This window comes from Salmo trutta, chromosome 13, assembly GCF_901001165.1.
Source record: "Salmo trutta chromosome 13, fSalTru1.1, whole genome shotgun sequence".
NCBI lineage: Eukaryota > Metazoa > Chordata > Actinopteri > Salmoniformes > Salmonidae > Salmo > Salmo trutta.
Window position 1 is genome coordinate 53,231,695 of NC_042969.1, and position 16,451 is coordinate 53,248,145.

A 16,451-nucleotide genomic window follows, 5' to 3' on the forward strand; every position below is an offset into this window, starting at 1 on the left:
TTATCCATTTGGAAGACCCCATTTGCGACCAATCTTTAACTTCCTGACTGATGTCTTGAGATGTTGCTTCAATATATCCACATCATTTTCCATCCTCATGATGCCATCCATTTTGTGAAGTGCACCAGTCCCTCCTGCAGCAAAGCACCCCCACAACATGATGCTGCCACCCCCGTGCTTCACGGTTGGGATGGTGTTCTTCGGCTTGCAAGTCTCCACCAAAAAGGAACTTTGACTATACAACTTTGACTATACAAGAAAGAATATATCACATATGGAAAGTGAAAAAATAAACAGCATTTGTAGTTGGTCCCTTTAATTTAACAATTTCTCCACAAAGAGTTAGTTTTCATTATGACCAAACAGTTCTATTTTTGTTTCATCAGACCAGGGGACATTTCTCCAAAAAGTACGATCTTTGTCCCCATGTGCAGTTGCAAACCGTAGTCTGGCTATTTTATGGTGGTTTTGGAGCAGTGGCTTCTTCCTTGCTGAGCGGCCTTTCAGGTTATGTCGATATAGGACTCGTTTTACTGTGGATATAGATACTTCTGTACCCGTTTCCTCCAGCATCTTCACAAGGTCCTTTGCTGTTGTTCTGGGATTGATTTGCACTTTTCGCACCAAAGTACATTCATCTCTAGGAGACAGAACCCGTCTCCTTCCTGAGCGGTATGACGGCTGCGTGATCCCATGATGTTTATACTTGCGTACTATTGTTTGTACAGATGAACATGGTACCTTCAGGCGTTTGAAATTTGCTGCCAAGGATGAACCAGACTTGTGGAGGTCTACAATTGTTTTTCTGAGGTCTTGGCTGATTTCTTTTGATTTTCCCATGATGTCAAGCAAAGAGGCACTGAGTTTGAAGGTAGGCCTTGAAATACATCCACAGGTACACCTCCAATTGACTCAAATTATGTCAATTAGCCTATCAGAAGCTTCTAAAGCCATGACATCATTTTCTGTAATGTTCCAAGCTGGTTAAAGGCACAGTCAACTTAGTGTATGTAAACTTCTGACCCACTGGAATTGTGATACAGTGAATTATAAGTGAAAAAATCTGTCTGTAAACAATTGTTGGAAAAATGACTTGTGTCATGCACAAAGTAGATGTCCTAACCGACTTGCCAAAACTATAGTTTGTTAACAAGAAATGTGTGGAGTGATTGCAAAACAAGTTTTAATGACTCCAACCTAAGTGTATGTAAACTTCTGACTTCAACTGTATGTCGACGAGACTACGATGGTCTAACGTGGTCCCAGCCTCCTAGCTCCCCAGCCCCTCACTCTTGGTGGGTGCGGCCACGGTAGGCCTCCTCCCCCCAGCTCCGGCCACAGGCTGGGTCAGCTCCTCACAGTAACCCAGTCTGCGCAGCGCATCGGCTAGTTCAGCCTTCAGCAACTGGAGCTCATCCTCCTGCAACTGGACACGCTGCTCCAGGTGGGACAGGCGGTCGTCCACATCCATGGTGCTGCCCGAAGACACGTTGTCATCTAGGAGATAGGGAGAGAGAGTGGGGGAAATGGGGAGGGAGAGAGAGAGAGCGGGAGAAGGAAAAACGGACAGAATGACAGATAAGAGATGGTGTCAGGAACATGGAACAAAGGTGTTTTGTTGTTCACCCACTGCAGTAGCAGGAATTTGCATAATTCTCCAAGCTTTATGTGTTTGTTTTTGCTAATAAAGATTACACTAGGCTACTTCCTTGACAAACAATATGTTGGTCTTAGATTCCTACACCAAAAATGACAGTGCTGGGGTTTCTGACAGAGATGAAAAGCTTTATTTGCTTGAAACAAAATTGAGGCCAACCCCGTTTTGAAGATTTTTTCTCTACATCACTGAAGAATAGCGGAGGTGCATAAAGATGATGGCCCCCAATGCACTTAACACAAATGCCTCGGTTGCTAAGTTAACTGTATTGTACATTGGCCTCCTTTACTCTTTTGTGTGTTGTCATTAGCACATTATACCTGGGTACCCCAGTTCTAGCTCCAAGACACCGGCAATTTGAAAAAGTATATTGTGCTGATTCATTAACGCGTTGAACCATGTCGCGCGCCGTACTTTAAAAACTAATTGAATAGTGGTAAAACAATGACGTCATTTCTGAATTACTACATCTTCATGCACCTTCGCCATTGTGTGATGCTAGATAGACCCTAACCCCTCGTCCTTCACTTGGATGACATTGTTTGGCTGTCCAATTTAATCCTCTGTTTCAGCTCCAATGCTTAACTGTGCAATATCAGATAGGATGCCCTGTAACTGAAAGGTCTGACAATGTTTTCAAATGTCTTTCAACAAAACAATGCTGTTAAATCAGATTTTGTGACAATGCAACAGCATGCTGTACATACAGTATAATGCTGAGTTGACGACTGTTTGTTAGTTGATAACATTCCCGTATTCGTTATCATCATATGCCATTCAAATGACCAAGAGCCATTTATTTGCATACGACAATTCTACCTGGACTAATATGCATCTCTGTCATGCAGTACTACCAACATGATTTCTGAGTATAATGCAAACTCTGACTGACATGCCTATTTACTCTGCCTGTCAGACCCAGTGGAACCAATGATCTCATCTCTCAGTCAGAAATATTGTGGAACAACACACATATTCAAAATTGGGCAAAGTGGAGAGTTTGACTTTAAAAATCCCAACATCTGTAAGAGGTTTTTATTCAGCAGGAGGGGAAATGTCAAACTGGATACTCTGACATGACAAATACCTATTGGATTTTATGGGGACTTAGGTAATCGTTTTTCATTAGGGAAATAATCAGCAAGATTCTTTTCCCAAATTGAATTACTTGGCTGATGCTGTCAATTAACCATGGCGTGCTTTATAACCTTGGTCACAATTTGAAATCTGCTGAGTAAAGCATTGATAAGATTTAAAATCGCCTCTGCAGCAAATGTAAATAACACTGCCAAGTTACAAAACAACCACAGCTATGAAGCTTTACTCCACCCATCCCCATGTCACAAACTAAAACACCTCATTGAAACGTTTCTGGTAATGAATTAAGTGTGATCATTCATTCATTTAAACCTACCTAATTATTCAACAATGAGTCCACATCAACACCATCACATTACTTTGTTAATGAAACAGCCTTCCCCCTCACACTTTACACACAGTAGCTGTCCGACAGACTGCAGGCTTATGATGCATACTCAATAACTTTCTCTTTACTGCCTCTGACAGATGACACAGCACAGGCAAAGGACAGCTACAGCTAGCACAGTTAAAGCAGGTGGCCTCAGTGGTAAAAATGCATGGCTACTAATGATATAATATGAAAATGACTAAATGGGGAGAGGAGAGAGGGAATGGGAGGGGAAGAGGGAAGATTAGCAATATGGCATAAGGTGGAGAGGGATGAGACCCTGTGTGATGCGAGAGGACAATGGAGGTCGGGGGCGAAACCAAAGCCTGCTGAAATATTCATAGGGCTCTGGGCTCTGCTTGCCTTCCCTTACCTGTCATGCTCAGTCACTCAGCCAGCCAGCCAGTCACTCTCAGACAGCCTGCTCTCCTCTCCTTAGCTCTCTTGGGGGCTCCCGGGATGCCAAGTCTGGGCTTCTTTCTTATGTAGGGTTTTCCCCTCCTCTCCTCTACAGCCAGTGCCTGTTCTGCCTCCCTCTTCCTGGACCAACACTCCCCCCCCTTATTCTCCTCCTCCTCCCTAGTGGTACGTGCAGCTCACAAAGAGACAGGCGAGTCACAGTTTGTAACAGGACACTGCTCCCTGCAGCCCTGCCTCCACAGCGGCAGCAGCAGTGGGATGCAGCCTGAGGCTGGGAGGGAGGCTGGCTTGGCTGGGGGCCAGACCTATACTCTGCTGCAGAAACAGCCAGGCACTACCAGGAAGTGAGACTGCAGTGGCTGGGATCCGAGTCTCCTCCATTCATGACACACAAACACACTCACTCACTAACACACAGATACATGTGTATGTGCTCACATCAGCCACACCGTGGCATGGCTGGAATCATACTGTACATAATATCAATGACAGAATGACAGACACAATTTAGCCCCCTGCCTTCATCTCCAAGGAAGTCACTGAGGTCTTCTCTATCAATAACACACACACACACACACACACACACACACACACACACACACACACACACACACACACCACTGGGACCAACGTCTACATGAGTAACAATGTGAGTGAACCCTAGAGAGGGGATCCCACTACCAGCTGTCACACCATGAAAACGGTTAAGACACCTGAACGCTGACCTGCTGACCTGTCTGAGATTTTCAAATAGATGAGCCATTGTTGTGGCACGCCATCTGAGTCAGTCAATAAGACAAATGGGCCAGATGGTCACAAGTTAAAAGTACATTTAACTTTGCAAGCCTTTTTACCTTCTATTGTTCGCATTCATAATAAATCAATAGCTTGTTGCAGGATAAAATATACCTGTACACTCAATTGCTATCTCAGCTGTTGAACTGCTTAACCTCTAGTGACACTACGAGCTAAATCATCAGCAGCAGACCATTCAGGGTCCAGACTCGAGCTTTGGTCACACACACACACACACACACACACACACACACACACACACACACACACACACACACACACACACACACACACACAGCAACCAGTAAAGAAGCTGGTCAACCCTGACCAAGATGGTTCCAAAGCCAATTCAACCTCCTTTTGGCAGAGGAGCTGAGCTGCTCCCCTCTGTATTCCAGCGTCTGGGGTGATCCGCAGCCTGGAACAGATCCTAAGTCTGCAGCACATCCAGGCTACCCAAATAGCACATTTGGCACATTAGCACAAGTTGTGGGAACATGCGTTTTTGGTTTCACATTGGTTGTAGGAAGGAAGCCATACGTTTCATAACCTGGTAAAAGTAAACTTTTAAAAATGTTCTGAGAACAGAAGTGATCATTTTGAATGTTTTGGGAACGTTCATTTTTAGGTTGCAGTGAGGTTCTGACAACGTTTTACTCTGGATCCTTCATTTCACTGCACCTATGTGACAATAAAACATAATGTATGTGACACTGTTTTGAATTTTTTTTTGGGGGGGGTTATTAATGATTATTTTGAGGTTTTTGAATAACTTCCTTAAAACTTTCACTGAATGTTTTAATAAGAGACTTTAAATAACATTTCCAGCTTATTATTGGTCAACTTTTTGGAACTTCAAGCACAAATAGGACACATGGAAATTGGAGATATAACTTTGAAAGCATCATAACGGCTGTATTTCTGTATGTTGAAAGTTACATATCTTGAAAACTTGATTGCCGACATGCAAAACTTTTTGGACTATATCAACAACGGACTAACCCTAGCCACAACCAGATTCAAAGTCTAAGAGCTTTCCACAACTGGATTGTGTAACATTTGCCCATTATCCTTTTCAAAATTCTTCAGCCTCTGCCAAATTGGTTGTTGATCATTGCTTGACAACAATTTTCAAGTGGCGCCATAGATTTTCAACCAGATTTAAGTCAAAACTGTAACTCGACCACTCAGGAACATTCAATGTCTTCTTGGTAAGCAACTCCAGTGTAGATTTGGCCTTGTGTTTTATGTTATTGTCCTGCTGAAAGGTGAATTCATCTCCCAGTGTCTGGCAGACTGAACCAGGTTTTCCTCTAGGATTTTTCCTGTGCATAGCTCCATTACGTTTCTTTTTTATCCTGCAAAACTCCTCAGCCCTTAACAATTACAAGTACACTACCGGTCAAAAGTTTTAAAACACCTACTCATTCAAGGGTTTTTCTTTATTTTTTACTATTTTCTACATTGTAGAATAATAGTGAAGACATCAAAACTATGAAATAACACATATGGAATCATGTAGTAACCAAAAAAGTGTTAAACAAATCAGAGAGAATGCCAAGTGTGCAAAATTGTCATCAAGGCAAAGGGTAGCTATTTGAAGAATCTCAAATATAAAATATTTTTTTATTTGTTGAACACTTTTTTGGTTACTACATGATTCCATATGTGTTATTTCATAGTTTTGATGTCTTCACTATTCTACAATGTATAAAATAGTAAAAATAAATAAAAACCCTTGAATGAGTAGGCGTTCTAAAACCTTTGACTGGTAGTGTATATGCATAACATGATGCAGCCACAACAATGCTTGAAAATATTTTTTTGCAGTATTACTTTAGTGCCTTGTTGCAAACAGAATTCATGTCTTGTATTATTTTTATTCTGTACAAGCTTCCTTCTTTTCACTCTGTCAATTAGGTCAGTATTGTGTAGTAATTACAAATGTTGTTGATCCATTCTCAGAGTTCTCCTATCACAATCATTAAACACTGTAACTGTTTTAAAGTCACTATTGGCCTCATGGTGAAATCTCTGAGTGGTTTCCTTCTTCTCCGGCAACTGAGTTAGGAAGGACGCCTGTATCTTTGTAGTGACTGGGTGTACTGATACACCATCCAAAGTGTAATTAATAACTTCACCATGCTCAAAGGGATATTCAATGTATTCTTTTCTTTTCTTGTTTTACCCATCTACCAATAGGTGCACTTCTTTGCGAGGCATTGGAATACCTCCCTGATTTTTGTGGTTGAATCTGTGTTTGGAATCCACTGCTCGACTGAGGGACCTTAGATATAATTATGTTTGGGGTACAGAGATGAGGTAGTCATTCAAAAATCATGTTAACCACTATTATTTGTTACACAGATTGAGTCCATGCAACTTATTATGTGACTTGTTAAGCAAATGTTTACTTCTGAACTTATTTAGGCTTGCCATAACAAAGGGGTTGAATAATTATTGACTCAAGACATTTCAGATTTTCATTTTTAATTGATTTGTACAATTAATTAAACATAATTCCACTTTGACATTATGCAGTATTGTATGTAGGCCAGTGCCAAAAAAATCTAAATGCAATACATTTTCAATTCAGGCTGTAACAGAAGAACATGTGGAAAAAGTCAAGGGGTGTGAATACTTTCTCATGGCACTGTACAGTACATAAGACAGAAGGTAACTTAAGGCACAATTTGTGCTGCGAACATTGTTGTTCTATAATAGTTAGTTAGTTGAATGACTGCTCTGAAATGAGCCTTTGTTACCATCTGTATGTTGTTAGTTGTCCAAATGCAAACCATCATAACTGTTGCTCAAGACTGTCAGTGGTGTCGTTTAATTTCAACATTATGAATTAATCAAGAAGCATAAATTAAAGTTAGATTTGTACTTTGTTAGACAGATAAAAACAGACTAAAAGTTGTACTGATAAATACAAGTTAATAAGAAATATTTACAGTGACATTATTAGTGTATTTAGCCTACTCCTGCACCTTAACTCCCAATCACGGTCTACCTCTTAGACAGGGTTTGATGGTCAGACTAAGCCATCCACATCCCCAGCTAGCCTGGCACCTAAGTTGTTTCAAATCAAAAACAACTCACTGTACTTCACTTTTGAGAGAATGTTTCGGTTTAAATCAGGGAATGCTGTGAACTCTGCCTGGTTGGGTTTTGAACAACTCTGCCTCCCTGACAACCTCCACAAAGGCTAGAATGTCCCCAGTCTGGCGAGCAGCATGATGGATGCCACTAGACTTTAATGCTGCTAACTCAGCATCTGTGGTGTCCATCAAGTCCTTGAGGACACCAATGGACTTGATAATCCTGTCTGCTGCTTGCTCAGTCATGTTTGGACCCATGCCCTTCAAAAATGACTTCAAGAAGCTGAGGTGTTCCAGGTGTAAGTCAAGGGGGATTTCTTTCCCTTCCCATTCCAGAACCTGTTCCATGTAAGACTGTGTGCCAACCGAGGGGAAAGAGTGGCAATGACTTGCAAGGGCAGTAGATGTCACGAATGTCGTATGAAGGAGCGGACCAAGGCGCAGCGTGTGTATCGTTCCACATTTTATTATAACTGTGAAACTATGCAAGACATACAAATAAACAACTAAACAAAATAACAAACCATGACGAAGAGGTGAAACATACACTACCTCAAAATAATCTCCCACAAAACCTAGTGGGAAAAACAACAACTTAAATTTGATCCCCAATTAGAGACAACGATGACCAGCTGCCTCTAATTGGAGATCATCCCCAAAAAAACAACATAGAAATACAGAAACTAGAACCACACAACATAGAAAATAAAACTAGATGAAACCCCCTGTCACGCCCTGACCTACTCTACCATAGAAAATAAAAGCTTTCTATGGTCAGGACGTGACAGTAGAAGGGTACTGTACGAATATTGGCTATGACCACAGATCTAGTAAAACAACAGAGCTACAGTGAATAACCTCAACAACAGGTTTATTACAATATTTATTACTTTCCAAATAAACTTTATATTTCCATGGAAATACATGGGTAGCCATGAGAAAGACACATCAATATGACAACAAAAACAAAATCTCTCTCTCTCCAGATATACTCTAGACACCCAAATCAATCCTGCCATAAAGTTACAATAATTTATTAAAAGGTACATCAAAACAACTGCTACTGAAATTCAAGTAGGCCTACAATTTGAACACTGGCCTGAATGTCTGAGAAACAAATACAGATCCCTAAGATGGGAGATAAAACCTGAACATGGAGACTACATGTGTGTGAGTGTATGTGTAATGCATAAACAGTTTCATTTTTTCTCTTATCTCAGGGCCCTATGATGCATTGCATTTGCCCAAATACCAAATTCGATAAAAGTCTGTCAGTCATTTGTGCACAAGGCCGCAGTATGATGCCACCATTGCTGAAGACACGCTCCACCGGGGCACTGGACGCAGGCACTGCCAAGACCCTGATGGCCCTTCGGGACAGTGAAGGAAGAGCCTTCATGTTCATTGCCCAGAACAAGAGGGCATTCTGTCCTTCGCATATGTCAACGTAGTGACTTAGCTGTAGTGCTGGAGTGGTCCCAACAGCTTTCTTCTGCCTCTTACAGTATGCTGCAAACAGCCCTTCTTCTTGTCCAAGACTATGGTCCTCTCGCTCTTCCTCATGAACAAGAGGCACAGCTTGCTCAGTCCCTGCAGCATCTTTCAGAATCAGTTCTGGCAAATTATAAAAAAAACAAAAAGGCCGGTATTAGAGTATTGGTGATGCAGTGGGGTAAACTGAAAAAGTATTACTGTTGCAGTCAATTTGATTAAATTATGAGAAAAAGTTACATTAAACTCAATAATAATTTACCTTTCACTCTTTGTGCCACCTCCTCCTTGACCTCCTCCTTGAACAGCACATGGTGCTCCACCCACATCAGAGAAAAAGCCGGATCCAAGGCAGCTGCTTTGAGGTAGACTGGATCTGAAAAGGGGGCAGTGATTCCATCTTGTGCCCTGGCCATTTTCACATTGAGGAAGATTCCAAGAAATCTTTTGGTTCATGGATGCCTGGAGACTTCTGACCAGGCTGCTCAGGAAATGGACGTGAGGCTTCCACTGTTCCAGGTGGTGATTCAGGGACAGGACCGAGGGAACAACAGAACTGATTGTGACTATCTTCACCCCCTGTGTCATATCTGTTGCTTCTCCAAATGGCTTCAGGATGTCCACCAACTCCTTCAACGTATTCCACTTCCGTACTGTGAACAACAACTCCTTGTGCCCAGCCTTTTCTAGAACATGACTGAGCTTTAGATGGTCACATTGGATAACTGCCTTCACTTGTCCCTTTGTTGAGTTCCATCTTGTGTTGACAGCAGCAGGGATGCCTCTTTCCCCAAATTCAGCCTCAAACACCTCTTTGAATGTTGTGCTTGTATGCAGCAGTGCTGATTTTTGATAACTTTGAAAGAGAAGGAGTCATCACTTTTGTTTCTTTCAAACCATCTCCCACCACCAGCTGGAAAGTGTTGGCAAACACTACAAACACAGTTGTTTTTGCAATAGCAGCATCCACTGTTTGCTGGTCTTCCTGGGTTAGGTCATTCCAGAGCTCTGGGTCATCAAGGTTATCTTCGTCATGTACTTCATCTTCTTGTTCAATGGGGAAGCACACCGTGAATGCTTTTCTCATGTTGGCAGCATTGTCACTAATGATATAGTCCAATTTATCTTTAATGCTGTACTCACCACATATGGCCTCAAATTGCTCACAGATTCTTTTCGGCCGTGTGTTGGCCTTTGAAGCGGTCACTGGCCAAGAGATTGGACTTGACCTGTATCCTCTCTCCATCTTTCTCCACACAGTGCAGGAACCCCCTCATCTTTCGGTCAGACCAAATGTCCACTGTGACTGAAACATGGCCCGTGTTGCTCAACTGAGTTTTCCGTTTTGAACGTCTCTCTGTAGCGAGGTTCTCTACTTTTGATGTCAATGTTCTACGACACACTGGGCTGTACTTACTGTCAACCACTGACAGAAAGTGACCTAAACACTTGTTTTCCACAATAGAGAGAGGCAAGGTGCAATCGATAACCAGGTCAGACAGTATTGCATTATTGATAGCTTTCTGCTGTGGATGATTCATGCTGTACTGCCCTACACGGGTCTCCATGAACTGTCAGATTGGAGACTGTTGTGGTTCACTTGTGACACTTTTGTTCATCTGGTATTGTTCAAATCTGTAATTGAGTGGCGGCAGTAGCCCCGCAAGTTTCTTCCCGCATGTTTTGCAAGTTGCAATCCATTTTTTCTTGACTACAGCGTAGTCTTTATATCCGAAAATAATACATTTGGGGTATCATCTTTCCAAGGGCTCCATCTGAATTCACCCGCCGACGTTCCTCTGCACTTCCACGCACAACATTTTCTCCACTGGCACAATTTGATTGGCTGCTGTCCAAACTGTAATCCGTTAAATGAAGAGTTGATGCGCTACACACTTTTTTTTAATAGCATAATTTTTTATATTTGGGCTCGGGGAGGGTATCAAGTCAGTTCGAGTCAAAAGGCTCAAGTCCAAGTTAAGTCACGAGCCATTGGTGTTAAAGTCAGTCGAGTTGCAAGTTATCATATTTGTGACTCGAGTCCAAGTCATGTGATTCAAGGCCACACCTCTGGTATTAGGCGCATGTGACAAATAAAATGTGATTTGAAAACATCTCCCCTGAGAAAATCTTTCAGTGCAGTTATTTGCTGTTCTTTCAATGAAGATATGTCCTCCAGTTCTGATATAACTGCTCCTATAGCAGCATAAACACCAACCTCCTCAGGAGCAGCCATTGTTGTTATGATTTTCGACTTCTGTGCCCACAGATTATCAGAGGATGCTGATTGGTCTGGTCATACAGCGGATAGAATGGAGAGGCTCAAATGATTTGAATCTTGTCGTGACCAAACTGTATCCGTGTAGTGAAACAGAATGTAAGCTTGCGAGATCAGGATGGTTCGTACGAGACTAGAACACTACCAAAATTGAAATGAAATGTAACAATGTTTCAACTTTAAGGAAACGTTCTGTTAAAGTAATGAAATACCAAGATATTTTTTTTAGAATGTCAAGTGACTTAAATGTGCTGAGAATGTTCCAAAGCCAAGCAACTGTCCTGCACCATTCACAGAAAGTTGTGGTAGGGTTGTATGCAAAATAACCATGGGACAACCACACTTTCACCAAGCTCTAAGAAACATATGGTTCTCAGAACGTTATGTCCTAGCTGGGTAGGCATTGGCCAACGGAGACCATGGCAGGACACCCCGGTTGGACCATGGCAGGACACTCCGGTTGGACCCCGGTTGGGTACTGTGCATAGTAGACCCTGCCATGGGAAATATCTTCTCATGGTTACAGGGTCAGGACAGCCTGGCCATTTGAACAGATGACATGCCTTTCTCCATGTCTGTCCACCTGTCACTCAATATGGTAGGCTATCTTCTACTTATAGGCTATTTTTAGACCTGCATGTAGCCCAATACACAGAACCTGAGTTTCACAGATTTTTGTTCAGCAATACATTAATTACCTTTCAAGTCTATTTAGGTACGCTACACTGTCCCTTCAAATATCCTATGTTTACTCGCAGTTCAATTGTATCACACTGCTTACGTGCATAATTGGATTTGTGAACCATGTCAAATTGTATTGGATAGCATGGGTGCATAAAATATAACTAAATACTGTAGAGTAAAAGACATTACCAGAGGTGTGTGTTTTCTTTTCTTCTCACGTGCATGAACCTGGTCTTGTGATGTGGCCAGTTACAGCATCATTGCATCAGCTTTTCTTTGATGGGCTGTATTGTTATGATCACCCTTTACACTACAGTCATGTCCAGCCCCTGCTGCCCCTCAAAAAGTGAACACCATTCTCTAATTTACAACAGAGAGACGAAGCCACAACAGTGTAATTCATTTGCCACTCTTCTCTCTAAGGCAATTACACTTCATCTGAAACAGTGAAACCATAATATGCAAATAGTTATACTATTAAATATCATAGAGATAGCCTATCTGTTTTCCCCCAGTCGGGAAATATTTTACATAAAGTCAAAGAGGGTTTGCAGGTCGGCTACACCAGAACCAAATATTTTTCTAAATACATGGCTCTGGGTTACACCTATCACAACATAGCAGTGGGTTAACGAAGTTCACGACAACCTGCTCTATGATGGATGGATAGATAGATCATAGATCATTCTAACGATGCAAGCTAACATTCTATTCAATAATCTGTAGCTCGAGCTACATCTCTGTTTCGTGTAAACTGGTAGGGAACCTGCAAACAGGTGCATGCAAACCTACAGTCCCAGCAATGTGCCACGGTTCATATAAAAACCTGTCGACTCAGAGCTGCAAGCAATTCAAAGGTGAACTCACCATTGCAGTACTGGAGAAGGAGTGAAGTGGTATCATAAAGGTTTCCACATGATGAAGCGATCCTCTCCGACATTTCTTTCTTTTCAAGCAGACCCGTCACTTCCCCCCTTCTTGCAGCCTCCTTATCCGCACGTCTTTCCTCCTCACGCTTTCACATTCAGAAACCCTCAACACCTTTCGCTATTTGTCGCTCACCAGCGCCACTACTGTCTGCTCTCCGTATCTGTTACTATAGCAACAGCCTCACGGTAGAGAATGCAACCATTCGAAGCGGAAGGGGACGTGGTTGGTATTAGACACGAGATTTTTAAATAGCTTACATAAATAGATAAATTGATCAAATTTGAAATAAAAAATGTTGTCTACATTAAATGTGTTTAACGTAGGATATATCCACAACTCTGATTAATTTAAAGTTAATGCCGATTGTATAAGCCTACTATTGGTTTTGTTTACTATGCTGAATAATTATTGCAGTAAAGTGTATTTTCCGAGCACGTGACACTTCATTAATACATGCATAGAAATATAATTACTAGAACTGACAACTTGGAGGTGAGAGAGGGTTGGAGGATGGAAATGGTGGCTAGTACTGCAGACGAAATGGAGGAAATGGAGAAAAGGTTGGTGAAGCAAAAGGTGTGGTGGAATGCTAACGATATGGGTGTCAGTTCTGATGGTATGGAGCAGAAGGATGAGGATCAAGCACCAGAATGGTCGGTAGTGGAAAGAAGAGAGATCATGATACAGAAAGCTGTGGATCATCTAGTAAAGAAATGATCAAGAGGGACAAGGTAGGAATCAAGAGTAATGATGTGTTGGAGTGGAAAATGGTGATAGTGTTTGATGAGACCACAGGGTCTCACTTACACCCTATCCGTCTAACTAATGCTGTAGAGAGAGGTAGGTGAAGTGAAATTAGCCTGGTTCACTGGAAATGGTAGATTGTTAATATTGTGTGGTAGCCAGGCTCAGCAAGAGAAGATTCTGAAAATGGAAAAACTTAATGGAAAGAAGTTTAAAAGCCATGTCCCTGGTGCTTATGCTAGATTGAGGGGAGTCATCACTGGGGTCCCAATATCTATGTCCACAGATGATATGAAAGAAAATGTGAAGGGAGGCAGAGTGATTGAGGCCAAAAGGTTGATCAGTAGGAAAAAGGGTCAAACAAGTGAGAGCTTATCAGTGATGCTGAGGTTTGAGAAAGTCTTGCCGGGAAAAGTACAGACAGGATTCCTTAGTTTCAATGTTAGAGAATTTGTCCCATATGCACTGCGGTGTTTTAAATGCCAAAGAATGGGACATGTAGCTGCTCAATGTAAAATAAATAAAATATGTGTTGAGGTGCACATGATTACAGTGAATGTGGAAGCAATGTGAAGGTTAAGTGCTGTAATTGTGGGGGAGAACACAGTGTAACGTTTGGTGGATGCCAGGTACAGAGAGTTGCTAGAAAGGCTCAGAAATAGGATCATTCATGATGTATCATATGCAGAGGCTGTAAAACAGATTGGTAGAACTACAGTTGAAGTCGGAAGTTTACATACATCTTAGCGAAATACATTTACTCAGTTTTTCACAATTCCTGACATTTAATCCTAGTAAAAATACTGTCTTAGGTCAGTTAGGATCTTCACTTTATTTTAATGTTAAATGTCAGAATAATAGTTGAATGATTTATTTCAGCTTTTATTTCTTTCATCACATTCCCAGTGGGTAAGAAGTTTACATACTCAATTAGTATTTGGTAGCATTGCCTTTAAATTGTTTAACTTGGGTCAAACGTTTCGGGTAGCCTTCCAGAAGCTTCCCACAATAACTTGGGTGAATTTTGGCCCATTCCTCCTGACAGAGCTGGTGTAACTGAGTCAGGTTTGTAGGCCTCCTTGCTCGCACACGCTTTTTCAGTTCTGCCCACAGATTTTCTATAGGTTTGAGGTCAGGGCTTTGTGATGGCCACTCCAATACCTTGACTTTGTCTTTAAGCCATTTTGCCACAACTCTGGAAGTATGCTTGAGGTCAATGTCCATTTGGAAGACCCATTTGCGTCCAAGCTTTAACTTCCTGACTGATGTCTTGAGATGTTGCTTCAATAGATCCACAATTTTCCTCCCTCACGATAACATCTATTTTGTGAAGTGCACCAGTCCCTACTGCAGCAAAGCACCCCCACAACATGATGCTGCCAACCCCGTGTTTCACGGTTGGGATGGTGTTCTTCGGCTTGCAATCCTTTCCCTTTTTCCTCCAAACATAATGGTCATTACGGATAAAACAGTTATATTTTTGTTTCATCAGACCAGAGGACATTTCTCCAAAAAATATATATATTTTCAAGGTAGTACAGAATTGGCCCAATCATGATTGATCATACATTCCAACACAGTAGGTAGCAGAATGCACTTTAAACATTTGTTTGTCGACCGCCATGATATTATAGAAGACTTGAAGCATTCAATGTGGAGAATGGAATGTAACCAGAGAAGAGGCGAAGTGAGGGGGAGAACTTGGCCGAAAATCTCTCTGGCAGGTGTAGTTTGTTGTGTTTTTCGCTCACCAAGTGAGGAGTTTTTGAATGGAGGTCAATGAGAGTGTTTAGTTGACAAAACCTATAATGGCTTATTTGCTACATGTGGCTTATTTGATTAAATATGTTTGATGATTCTGTTACGAGTTTTTTTTAAAATTCAAAATACAGAACAATTTACATTGTTACATCAAACAAAACAGAACGCAGGTATTAATAATGAGAAAATGCTAACATACAAAAATATCAAGTAATAAAAAAATAAATAAACAATTCTAGCGCAGTTGTAATCATTGAAAAAAAAAACGAATTATTCAGGAAAATGTTATTCAGTAGGGTTCATGTTTTAATAAAATAGTTACATTCAATCAAAAAAAAAGTTGGTATAGAATTGATTTTTTTGTGTATTAAGTATTTGGCAACAAGAATAAAAAAATAAAAAAATAACAATCATTTCAATGGTCTTATCATTGCAATAGTAACATTATATCCTTCATGTCAAAAACATGGGTAGTGTTCATAATGGTAAATAAGTATTTTGCAAGGTTTCCCCAAAATGATGACAAATTTAAATTCAAAGAACAAGTGAGACAGATTCTCACCTTTTTCACAGAAAACACAGATATCATCAATAGCTACTGTGGTAAACTGTGGGGTGTTGGGTTGAGCGTGCAGAGATTGACACAGAGACAGGGAGGCTTTAATCCGCAAAAACAACTTTACTAAGACAGAAAATAAATATAACAAAGAAAATCACTTAAGTTTCGCTCGGTCCTTCACTACTTTTGCTTGGTGTCGGTCTCCCCCCTCCTCTCCCGCGGTGTGCCACCGTGCTCCTTTTATTTGGCCTCCACGGCTGGTTGGCACTTTCCTCTAATTACCTCCACTTAGAGCTGTCCCTGTCGGGGTGCCCAGCTCCCGTATTCCCAGCAGAGGGAGCCAATGTCGCCTCACGTACCTCCCCTCTATTACCATCCCTCGGGGTAGACCTCCTGGGATACTACACCACACATTTGGATATCATAGAATAACATGGATATATCTTATGTAAAATTTTAAAGTGCACTTCCTTAACTTTGTTTGGTATACAATATTTGTAAGGCCTTAACCATGCATTTTTCCAGACAATGTCAGGAATAAGCATGTTCCAGAAAAATGT

The 16,451-nt window shown here is 41.3% G+C and overlaps 1 protein-coding gene across 2 annotated transcripts in view; it reads right to left on the reverse strand.

Annotated features, from left to right (window-relative positions):
- eml2 (EMAP like 2) overlaps positions 1 to 12,935 on the reverse strand; it is a 30,712-nt gene extending 17,777 nt beyond the window's left edge. Inside the window, exons 1-2 of one of the 2 annotated variants that reach the window (XM_029772511.1) lie at positions 12,765 to 12,935; positions 1,291 to 1,497 (exon numbers count right to left, since the gene is read on the reverse strand). In XM_029772511.1, coding sequence (XP_029628371.1) covers positions 1,291 to 1,497; positions 12,765 to 12,837 — 280 coding nt within the window. In that variant the 5' untranslated portion in view covers positions 12,838 to 12,935. The remainder of the gene's footprint in view (positions 1 to 1,290; positions 1,498 to 12,764) is intronic. The other variant, XM_029772512.1, reaches the window with a different exon arrangement.
- Between the last annotated feature and the right edge of the window lie 3,516 nt (positions 12,936 to 16,451).